The sequence below is a fragment of the Heptranchias perlo genome, unplaced genomic scaffold (assembly GCF_035084215.1).
Source record: "Heptranchias perlo isolate sHepPer1 unplaced genomic scaffold, sHepPer1.hap1 HAP1_SCAFFOLD_695, whole genome shotgun sequence".
Lineage (NCBI taxonomy): Eukaryota > Metazoa > Chordata > Chondrichthyes > Hexanchiformes > Hexanchidae > Heptranchias > Heptranchias perlo.
The window spans coordinates 1-12147 of NW_027139724.1; the positions used below are offsets into that span (position 1 = coordinate 1).

General features: G+C 44.9%; 1 protein-coding gene across 1 annotated transcript; it reads left to right on the forward strand.

Moving 5' to 3' along the window:
* Positions 1-97: 97 nt before the first annotated feature.
* rad1 (RAD1 homolog (S. pombe)) lies at positions 98-9208 on the forward strand (the record flags this gene model as incomplete). The annotated part of the gene is made up of 4 exons (XM_067981201.1): positions 98-206; positions 321-579; positions 7613-7711; positions 7832-9208. Coding segments are annotated over 4 exons (651 nt in total), but the record flags the coding sequence as incomplete, so codon positions are not given.
* Positions 9209-12147: the final 2939 nt, after the last annotated feature.

Genomic DNA, 12147 nt, shown 5'->3' on the forward strand with positions numbered 1-12147 from the left:
TCTCCCCCTCCCCCCCCCCCCCCTTTTAACGTGTGTTATACAGCGAGCTGTAGAAAAGTTCCACTGTGTGATTTTATCAAATATTTTTTGTTTTTAGGCATGTATTTTTCAGGAATTCCAAATTGAGGAGGATTCTGTGATGTTTCTAATAAACCTAACTGTTCTTTTAGATTGTCTGACAATATTTAGTGCGAGTTCCCTGCCAGGTAAATATGCTCTGATAATTTGTACTTAAAACACATTAAAAGTTCGTGCTTTACAAACTTGCAGAACATTTGAACCCAGCCATGACTCACTGGTTTCACTTCCCTGCTCTATAGGAGTGACAACAGCCCTGAAGATGTGTTACCGTGGATACGGCTACCCGCTGGAACTGTTCCTGGAGGAGGGCGGTGTGGTGACTGTTTGTAAAATTCAGACTCAAGAACCAGAGGAAACTCTCGATTTTGACTTTTGCAGCACAAATGTTCTGAATAAAATTATTCTGCAATCAGAGAGTCTGCGGGAGGCATTTGCTGAGCTTGATATGAGCAGTGAGGTGTTGCAAATCACAATGTCTCCAGACAAGCCCTATTTCAGGTACTGAGTAACTGGGAACTTTAACAGTCCTTAACATAGGAATGTGCAATCCATTCTACTGATCGCAACACTTTTTCTTCAACTTTCTAATATTATACATAGGAACAGGAGGAGGCCATTCAGCCCCTTGAGCCTGTTCCACCATTCAGTTAGATCTAGACTGATCTGTACCTCATTCCATTTATCTGCCTTGGTTCCAGATCCCTTAATACCCTTGCCTAACAAAAATCTAGCCATCTCAGGTTTGAAATGTTCAATTAACCCCCAGCCTCGACAGCTTTTTGGGGGAGAGAGTTCCAGATTTTGACTATCCTTTGAGTGAAGAAGTGCTTCCTGACATCACCCCTGAACGACCAACCTCTAATTTTGAAGTTATGCCCCCTTGTTCTGGACTCCCCCCACCAGAGGAAGTAGTTTCTCTAAATCTACCCTAGCAACTCCTTTAATTGTATTAAACACCTAAAAACAGGCAAATAACAGAAAAATGCAAGAACTATAGAGTAGTGATAATGGGGGACTTCAATTATCCCAATATAGACTGGGACAGCAACGGTGTGAAGGGCAAAGTTTTTTTTTATTCGTTCATGGGATGTGGGCGTCGCTGGCGAGGCCGGCATTTATTGCCCATCCCTAATTGCCCTTGAGAAGGTGGCACGTTCCCCTCCAAGTCACACACCATCCTGACCATTCAAGTCGGGATGGTGTGTGACTTGGAGGGGAACGTGCAGGTGGTGTTGTTCCCATGTGCCTGCTGCCCTTGTCCTTCTAGGTGGTAGAGGTTGAGGGTTTGGGAGGTGCTGTCGAAGAAGCCTTGGCGAGTTGCTGCAGTGCATCCTGTGGATGGTACACACTGCAGCCACTGTGCGCCGGTGGTGAAGGGAGTGAATGTTTTTTAGGGTGGTGGATGGGGTGCCAATCAAGCGGGCTGCTTTGTCCTGGATAGTGTCGAGCTTCTTGAGTGTTGTTGGAGCTGCACTCATCCAGGCAAGTGGAGAGTATTCCATCACACTCCTAACTTGTGCCTTGTAGATGGTGGAAAGGCTTTGGAGAGTCGTGAGATGAGTCACTCGCCGAAGAATACCCAGCCTCTGTCCTGCTCTTGTAGCCACAGTATTTATTGCTGGTCCAGTTAAGTTTCTGGTCAATGGTGACCCCCAGGATGTTGATGGTGGGGGATTCGGCGATGGTAATGCCGTTGAATGTCAAGGGGAGATGGTTAGACTTTCTCTTGTTGGAGATGATCATTGTCTGGCACTTGTTTGGCGTGAATGTTACTTGTCACTTATCAGCCGAAGCCTGGATATTATCCAGGTCTTGCTGTGTGCGGGAATGGACTGCTTCATTATCTGAGGGGTTGAGAATGGAACTGAACACTGTGCAATCATCGGCCAACATCCCCGTTTCTGACCTTATGATGGAGGGAAGGTCATTGATGAAGCAGCTGAAGATGGTTGGGCCTGGGACACTGCCCTGAGGAACTCCTGCAGCAATGTCCTGGGGCTGAGATGACTGGCCTCCAACAACCACTACCATCTTCCTTTGTGCTAGGTATGACTCCAGCCACTGGAGAGTTTTCTCCCTGATTCCCATTGACTTCAATTTTACTCGGGCTCCTTGGTGCCACACTCGGTCAAATGCTGCCTTGATGTCAAGGGTAGTCACTCTCACCTCACCTCTGGAATTCAGCTCTTTTGTCCGTGTTTGGACCAAGGCTGTAATGAGGTCTGGAGCCGAGTGGTCCTGGCGGAACCAAACTGAGCATCGGAGAGCAGGTTATTGGTGAGTAAGTGCTGCTTGATAGCACTGTCGACGACACCTTCCATCACTTTGCTGATGATTGAGAGTAGACTGATGGGGCGGTAATTGGCTGGATTGTATTTGTCCTGCTTTTTGTGGACAGGACATACCTGGGCAATTTTCCACATTGTCGGGTAGATGCCATTGTTGTAGCTCTACTGGAACAGTTTGGCTAGAGATGCGGCTAGTTCTGGACTACAGCCAGGATGTTGTCGGGGCCCATAGCCTTTGCTGTATCCAGTGCACTCAGCCGTTTCTTGATATCACGTGGAGCGAATGGAATAGGCTGAAGACTGGCTTCTGTGATGGTAGGGATATCGGGAGGAGGCCGAGATGGATCATCCACTCGGCACTTCTGGCTCAAGATGGTTGCAAACGTTTCAGCCTTGTCTTTTGCTCTCATGTGCTGGACTCCGCCATCATTGAGGATGGGGATGTTTGCAGAGCCTCCTCCTCCCGTTAGTTGTTTAATTGTTCACCCCCATCCACGACTGGATGTGGCAGGACTGCAGAGCTTTGATCTGATCCGTTGGTTGTGGAATCGCTTAGCTCTGTCTATAGCATGTTGCTTCTGCTGTTTAGCATGCATGCAGTCCTATGTTGTAGCTTCACCAGGTTGGCACCTCATTTTTAGGTACGCCTGGTGCTGCTCCTGGCATGCTGTTCTACACTCCTCATTGAACCAGGGTTGATCCCCTGGCTTGTTGGTAATGGTAGAGTGAGGGATATGCCGGGCCATGAGGTTACAGATTGTGGTGGAATACAATTCTGATGCTGATGGCCCACAGCGCCTCATGGATGCCCGGTTTTGAGCTGCTAGATCAGTTCTGAATCTATCCCATTTAGCACGGTGGTAGTGCCACACAACACGTTGGATGGTGTCCTCAGTGCAAAGACGGGACTTTGTCTCCACGAGGACTGTGCAGTGGTCACTCCTACCAATACTGTCACGGACAGATGCATCTGCAACAGGTAGATTGGTGAGGACGAGGTCAAATAGGTTTTTCCCTCGTGTTGGTTCGCTCACCACCTGCCACAGGCCCAGTCTGGCAGCTATGTCCTTCAGGACTCGGCCAGCTCGGTCAGTAGTGGTGCTACCGAGCCACTCTTGGTGATGGACATTGAAGTCTCCCACCCAGAGTACATTCTGTGCCCTTGCTACCCTCAGTGCTTCCTCCAAGTGGTGTTCAACATGGGGAGGAGGACTGATTCATCAGGCTGTGAGGGAGGGCGGTAGGTGGTAATCAGCAGGAGGTTTCCTTACCCATGTTTGACCTGATGCCATGAGATTTCATGGGGTCCAGAGTCAATGTCGAGGACTCCCACGGCCACTCCCTCCTGACTGTATATCACTGTACCGCCACCTCTGGTCGGTCTGTCTTGCCGGTGGGACAGGACATACCCAGGGATGGTGATGGAAGAGTCTGGGACATTGGCTGAAAGGTGTGATTCTGTGAGTATGGCTATGTCAGGCTGTTGCTTGACTAGTCTGTGGGACAGCTCTCCCAATTTTGGCACAAGTCCTCGGATGTTAGTGAGGAGGACTTTGCAGGGTCAACTGGGCTTGGTTTGCCTTTGTTGTGTCTGGTGCCTAGTGGTCCGATGCCGGGTGGTCCGTCCGGTTTTATTCTTCTTATGACTTTTCATAGCGAGATTTTACAACTGAGTGGCTTGCTAGGCCATTTCAGAGGGCAATTAAGAATCAACCACATTGCTTCCCAGGAATCAAATCTAGTGAACCTTCGTTGCACTGCCTCTAAGGCAAGTATATCCATCCTTAGATAAGGAGACCAAAACTGTACACAGTACTCCAGGTGTGGTCTCACCAAAGCCCTGTACAACTGTAGCAAGATTTCCAACCCCCTTGCAATAAAGGCTAACATGCCATTTGCCTTCCTAATTGCTTGCCGTACCTGCTTGTTAACTTTGTGTTTCTTGTACGAGGACACCCAAATCTCTCTGAATGCCAACATGCAATGGTTTCTCTCCATTTAAAAAATGTTCTGCTTTTCTATCCTTCCTACCAAAGTGAATAACCTTACATTTTCCCACCTTATACTCCATTTGCCATGTTCTTGCCCACTCACTTAACCTGTCTCTATCCCTTTGCAGACTCTTTGTGTCCTCCTCACAGCTTACTTTCCCACCTAGCTTTGTATCATCAGCAAAGTTGGATACATTACACTCGGTCCCTTCATCTAAGTCATTAATGTCGATTGTAAATAGCTGAGGCCCAAGCACTGATCCCTGCGGCACCCCACTAGTTACAGCCTGCCAACCTGAAAATGACACATTTATCCCTACTTTCTTTTCTGTCCGTAAACCAATCCTCTATCCATGCTAATATATTATCCCCAACCCCATGAGCCCGTATCTTGCCTAACAACCTATTATGTGGCACCTTATTGAATGCCTTTTGAAAATCCAAATATACTACATCCACTGGTTCCCCTTTAGCTACCCTGCTCCATCCTCAAAAAACTCTAATAAATTTGTCAAACATGATTTCACTTTCATAAAACCATGTTGACTCTGCCTAATCATATTATGATTTTCCATGAACCACATTACCACGTCCTTAATAGATTCCAGCATTTTCCCGACTACTGATGTCAGGCTAGCTGGCCTATAGTTCCCTGTTTTCTCTCTCCCTTCTTTCTTGAATTACATTTGCTACCTTCCAATCCACTGGGACCATTCTAGAATCTAGGGAATTTTGGAAGATCACAACCAATGCATCCACTATCTCTGCAGCCACCTCTTTTGGAACTCTTGGATGTAGGCCATCAGGTCCAGGGGATTTGTCGCCTTTTAGTCCCATTAATTTCTCTGGTACTTTTTCTCTGCTGCTATTAATTAATTTAAGTTCTTTACTCTCATTAGCCCCTTCGTTTCCCACTATTTCTGGTGTGCTTTTTATGTCTTCTATTGTGAAGACAGATACCAAATATTTGTTTAACGTCTCTGCCATTTCCTTATTTCCCATTATAATTTCTCCTGTCTCAGCCTATAAGGGACCAATATTTACTTTCGCTACTCTCTTGCTTCTTTCATACTTATAAAAGCAGATTGTAAGAGCTTCTATATTTCTTGCTAGTTTATTCTCATTCAATTTTCTCCTTCTTTATCAATTTTTTGGGCATCATTTGCTGGTTTCTAAAACTCTCCAAAACCTCAGGCTTACTAGTCTTTTTGGTAACATTACAAGCCTCTTTTAATCTAATACTATCCTTAACTTCTTTAGTTAGCCACGGATGGATCACTTTTCCTGTTGAGTTTTTATTTCTCAATGAGATGTATATACGTTGAGAATTTTGAAATATTTCTTTAAATGTTTGCCATTGCATATCTACCATCATACCTTTTAATCTAATTTCCGAATCTACCTTAGTCAACTCGCCCCTCATACCTATGTTTAATGGCTTTATTTAAGTTTAAGACTCTAGTTTCAGACTTAGGTATGTCACTCTCAGAATCTCACATTGAGTTTACCATACTATGATCACTCTTCCTTTAGTCAAAGGATATGGGGAAAGGGCGGGAAAGTGGAGTTGAGGTAAAAGTCAGATCAGACATGATCTCATTAAATGGCGGAGCAGGATCGAGGGGCTGAATGGCCTACTCCTTTCTCTTATGGTCTTCCCCAGAGGATCCTTTACTATGGGATTACTAATTAACACCGTCTCATTACACAAGACAAGATCTAAAATATTGTTGTTTTTGATTTCAATGAATAATCTCCGTCCGCTGGGGACCCTCTCCGTCCGCTCGGGTCCCCTTCCGCCTATCGGACCCCCCCGCTCAGGCCCACTGCCACCGCTCAGGCCCACTGCCACCGCTCAGGCCCACTGCCACCGCTCAGGCCCACTGCCACCGCTCAGGCCCACTGCTGCTGCCGCCGCCTCTTTAAATGGGAGGGGGGGGGTGTTGAGTCAGATGTAGATTGGGGGTTGGAGGGGGGGTTGAGTTGGCTGTAGGTTAGAATCATAGAATGGTTACAGCACAGAAGGAGGCCTTTTGGCCCATCGAGCCCATGCCGGCTCTTTGTAAGAGAAATCCAGTTAGTCCCATTCCCCTGCTCTTTCCCCGTAGCCCTGCAAATTTTTTCCCTTCAAATATTTATCCAATTCCTTTTTGAAAGCCACAATTGAATCTGCTTCCACCACCATTTCAGGCAGTGGATTCCAGATCATAATTACTCGCTGCATAAAAAAGTTTTTTCTCATGTCGCCCTTGGCTCTTTTGCCAATCACCTTAAATCTGTGTCCTCTGGTTCTCAACCCTTCCGCCAATGGGAACAGTTTCTCTTTATTTACTTTATCTAAACCCTTCATTATTTTGAACACTTCTTTGAAATCTCTTAACCTTCTCTGCTGTAAGGAGAACAACCCCAGCTTCTCCACGTAACTGAGGTTCCTCATCCCTGGAGCTATTCTAGTAAATCTTTTCTGCACCCACTCTAAGGCCTTCACATCCTTCCTAAAATGCGGTGCCCAGAATTGGACACAATATTCCAGTTGTGGCTGAACCAGTGTTTTATAAAGGTTCAACACAACTTCCTTGCTTTTATATTCTATGCCTCTATTTATAAAGCCTAGGATCCTGTATGCTTTTTTAACTGCTTTCTCAACCTGCCTTGCCACCTTCAAAGATTTGTGCGCATGTACCCCCAGGTGTCTCTGTTCTTGCACCCCCTTTAGAATTTTACCATTTAGTTTATATTGCCTCTCCTCGTTCTTCCTGCCAAAATGTATCACTTCGCACTTCTCTGCAATTTCATCTGCCACATGTCCGCCCATTCCACCAGTCTGTCTATATCCTCTTGAAGTCTATCACTATCCTCCTCACTGTTTACGACACGTCCAAGTTTTGTGTCATCTGCAAATTTTGAAATTGTGCCCTGTACACCCAAGACAAAGTCACTAATATATATCAAAAAAAATAATGGCCCTAGTACTGACCCCTGGGGATTGGGGATTTAAATGGCGGGGTGGGTGGGGGGGGGGGGGGGGGGGTGAGTCGGCTGTAGGTTGGGGATTTAAATGGGGACCGATTGTGGATGGGAGAGGTGTCATTAGAACATGGAGCAGTAGTTGAACGTGGAGGGGGAGTTGGACATGGAGGGGGCTGGGATGGCAAGTTGCCCTCCTTATCATAGTTTCTTGTTTTCTTTCAGATGTTTCACCCATTCTGCTATTTATTAACTGCTAATGAACGCCGTTCCTTACTGTTTTAGATTATCTACTTTTGGAAATGCCGGGAGCACACACTGTGATTATCCAAAGGACTCTGATATGATCGAGGCATTCCACTGCAGTCAGACCCAGTCCAATAGGTGAGTTTAACATTGAGCTGCCTGTCTAAGGACCACAGTCTGTTACTGCATTGGCTGTCATTATGTGGTATTGTGTATTGTGAAGTGATTCAAAAAAAATTCTTCTTCTCTTTTGATCAGGTATAAAATCTCATTACTGAAGCCATCTACTAAAGCCTTGGCTCTGTCCTCTAAAGTTTCGATTCGCACGGATAACCGGGGATTTCTCTCCTTGCAATACATGATCCGGAATGAAGATGGACAGATCTGCTTTGTAGAATATTATTGTTGTCCTGATGAAGAGGTGGGGGAGTTGGAGTCATGAGCAACAGCCACTCCCGTCCACATATGGCAGGGACACTCTGAATATCTTTCCTCTTTGAAGAGGCTACAGACTCTCAAATCTGAAGCTTTGTGCAGCCTGAATTTGGTCCTTCAGCAGTATCCTAATTTTGCTTATTAACTTCAGGCTAATTACAGAGTTTGATGTGTGTTGAAGATTTAGTGAATGTGTCCAATGCCGTTGAAACGTAAAGATGGGACTGTGGATTTCTTTGTAGTAGTGTTGACAGCTGGTAGAGCTCTGTATCGGTTTGTATCGGAAAGTGGCAAGGCACAGTTGTAATTCTCTGCTGAGTTCTTGATTCCAGTTGCACTACTGTGGGGTGGCAGCAGACAGAGCAGAGAGAAAGCAGAAGGCGAGACTGTAGGCTACGTATTGGGCTTCTGGAGGCCAGGCACTAGTGGCAGTGGCCGGTAAGCAGGCTGCAGAAGGCGTAGAGCCCAATAATGAGGCAGTGAAGAGAGAGGAAAGTTGATGTGTGTCCTCATTGGATGGGACTTGCTTTCTTTTTCTATGGGGTACTTGCAGCTTGAAATTAATAATTTGCCAATCTCTTCTCTAGGATTACAGAGTGACTTGGAATGTGCTATTGTTTGATTTAATGAAAACCTCACCCTCTTCCCTAGTCTAACAATACCGAGTTTCTAAAAAGGTTCTTATTTCATTGTATGCAGGTTTTATTGGATTTAAGAAGTTAATTAGGTTCAGATATTGATCTGTTTGTAATCTGCACCATCCCTTTCCAACACTGCCCACATAGAATCAAACAGCACAAAAGGAAACCATTCGACCCATTGTGCCTGTGCTGGCTCTTTGAAAGAGCTTTCCAATTAGTCCCACTCCCCTGCTCTTTCCCCATAGTTCTCCAAGTTTTTCCCCTTTAAGTATTTATCTAATTCCCTTTTGAAAGTTACTATTGATTCTGCTTCCACCGCCCTTTCAGGCAGCGCATTCCAGATCATTACAACTCGCTGTGTAAAAAATGTTTTCCTCATCTTGCCTCTGGTTTAAACGTCTTTAGGAGGCTATATATGATTCTGCCTAGTGGAAATCTGTGTATGCAACGGATAGAGTCTTCACCAAGAGTAAAGTTAAATATTTAGGCCTGTTGTTTCCTTGAACCTATGTAAATTTTGCCAAAATATCTATATAATATATTAAAAGTTTTGAGTCTTCCCGTTTGTGTCGTACTTAGTTCCTGTGTCACAGTTAGCTTCCTTGCTACTTCTGGGTGTCATTCTTGGATGTAAGCTTTGTATATTTTCTATTCTACATGCTGTTAACATGAGTTACATTATCCTGCACAGCACCACTCGTTTTACCCTCCCTCCCCAATCTAGGCCTGCAGCCCTGAGTGGATTAATCCCCTTCCATTCCTAGATGCTGGCCTGTGGGCCTAGCTTGATCACTTGGTAACTGCCATGTGCTGCCGAAAATAGGAGAAAAGAAACAGGAGTAGAAGAGGATGAAGGTCAGAGGGAGGGAGAGACAGCAGTGCAGAGAGACCAGCAGAATAGGGAGAAATAGAGAGAAGGAGAAGGAAAACAGATTGATAGAAGGTGAAAGGGCAGGTTGAGAAAGCGGTTAAGAAAGCCTACGGGATCCTGGGCTTTATAAATAGAGGCATAGAGTACAAAAGCAAGGAGGTTATGATGAACCTTTATAAAACACTGGTTCGGCCACAACTGGAGTATTGTGTCCAATTCTGGGCACCGCACTTTAGGAAAGATCTGAAGGCCTTAGAGAGGGTGCAGAAGAGATTTACTAGAATGATTCCAGGGATGAGGGACTTCAGTCACGTGGTTAGACTGGAGAAGCTGAGGTTGTTCTCCTTAGAGCAGAGAAGGTTGAGAGGAGATTTGATAGAGGTATTCAAAATCGTGAAGGGTCTAGACAGAGTAGATAGAGAAAAACTGTTCCCATTGGTGGAAGGGTCAAGAACCAGAGGACATAGATTTAAGGTGATTGGCAAAAGAACCAAAGGAGTCATGAGGAAAAACTTTTTTACAAAGCGAGTGGTTATGATCTGGAATGCACTGCCTGAGGGGGTGGTGGAGGCAGATTCAAATCGTGGCTTTCAAAAAGGAACTGGATAAGCACTTGAAGGGAAAAAATTTGCAGGGCTACGGGGAAAGAGCAGGGGAATGGGACTAGCTGGATTGCTCTTGCAGAGAGCTGGCACGGACTCGATGGGCCGAATGGCCTCCTGTGCTGTAACCTTTCTATGATTCTATGAAAGAGAACGTTGTCAAAATATAGATGACAGGGGAAGAGTCGGCATGTACAGCGTTTCTAGAGTTTGCAGCATTTAGAACTAATGACCAGAACATGGTAATCCCATGGATATGGTAGTGCAGTGGTTATGTTACTGGCCCAGTAATCCAGAATTCAAATCAAGGCAGTTTGAGAATTTGAATTCAGTTTTAGAAAAGCTGGGATCAATAAAAGTTACCATGAAGCTGTCAGATTGTCGTAAAAATACAACTGGTTCACTAATGTCCTTTAGGAAAGGAAACCTGCCATCCTTACCTGGTCTGGCCAATATGTGACTCCAATTCCAGACCATGGTTGACTGTTAACTGCCCTCCGAAATGGCATAGCAAACCACTCAGTTTTATAAAACTGATTCAAGAAGGCACACCACCACCATCACAGGGCAACTACCCTCCGCAAAGATTAAACTCTGATGATGTTTGAGATTTTTTGAAACCGAGTTATAGGAACTGGGAAAGGGCACAAGGCCCAAAGTATCCATTCATTGTTGGTAGACTAATCCTATCAACCGCCTTCTCACCATATCCCTCAACCCCACTTTCCTGCTCTCTATACCCCACAACCCCATCTTTTTAGAGAAACACATCTAATTGTTACTTGAACCCATTTATATATATCCCATTTAAGACGGAAATGAGGAGAAATTTTTTCTCTCAGAGGGTCGTGAGTCTGTGGAACTCCCTTCCCCAGAGAGCAGTGGAGGCAGGGTCATTGAATATTTTTAAATGTAAGGAATCTTACAACACCAGGTTATAGTCCAACAGTTTTATTTAAAAATCACAAACTTTCGGAGGCTTTCTCCTCAACCGGGATCTTGGGTTCATGTCACGCTACACGTAACCCCACCAGCGAAAAAAAGTTATCTGTTTTTAATACAACGGGTCATTCTCTGTCTTTCTCTTCCTTTCGGATGTTTCTCTCTCTCTCTCGGTCTTTTGTTCTAGCCGTTTGTATATTCGGTGGTCCTGTATGTAACATCTCTCTGTCTGAACACTTTGATTGCCTTGACAACGGGCAGTTGGGAAAGATTATCTGTAATCACCAGGTATTGTTCTCTGACTATAAATGCGGTAACCTTCAAGGAATCCCACACTTCATCTGATGAAGGAGAAAGCCTCCGAAAGCTTGTGATTTTCAAATAAAACTGTTGGACTATAACCTGGTGTTGTAAGATTCCTTACATTTGTCAACCCCAGTCCATCACCGGCATCTCCACATCATGAATATTTTGAAGGCTGAGTTAGATAGATTCTTGAGTAGACGGGAAAGTAGGGCTGAGGTCACAATCAGATCAGCCATGATCTTATCAAATGGCAGAGCAGGCTCGAGGGGCCGAATGGCCTACTCCTGCTCTTAATTCATATGTTCGTAACCCCCTTGCAATAAAGGCCAATATGCCATTTGCCTTCTTAATTGCTTGTTATACCTGCATGATAACTTTGTGTTTTTTGTACGAGGACACCCAGATCTCTCTGAACACCGACAATTAATAGTTTCTCATCATTTAAAAAATATTCTGCTTTTCTATTGTTCCTACCTGTTGTCTGTAAACTTTGAAATTGTACTCCCTATGACGATCCGGATTCTTTCCCCTCAGTCTGGTTCAGTAAAAACTGAAGTCGAATACATTTTAAAGTTCATCACAACTTTAATAGCAGGGTTCTTAGTCTGCAGCATTGATTTGGACTCCTGATAGAGTCCCTCTATGCTGGCAGAGCAAGAACAAGAAACATACAGAAATCCACACGTTTTTATACAGATGAATAGGGGTTGGAACATACTTAACGAGGGTCAACACCAATCATAAGCCGGGCATAGGTTGCCATGCGAGGTTACATTA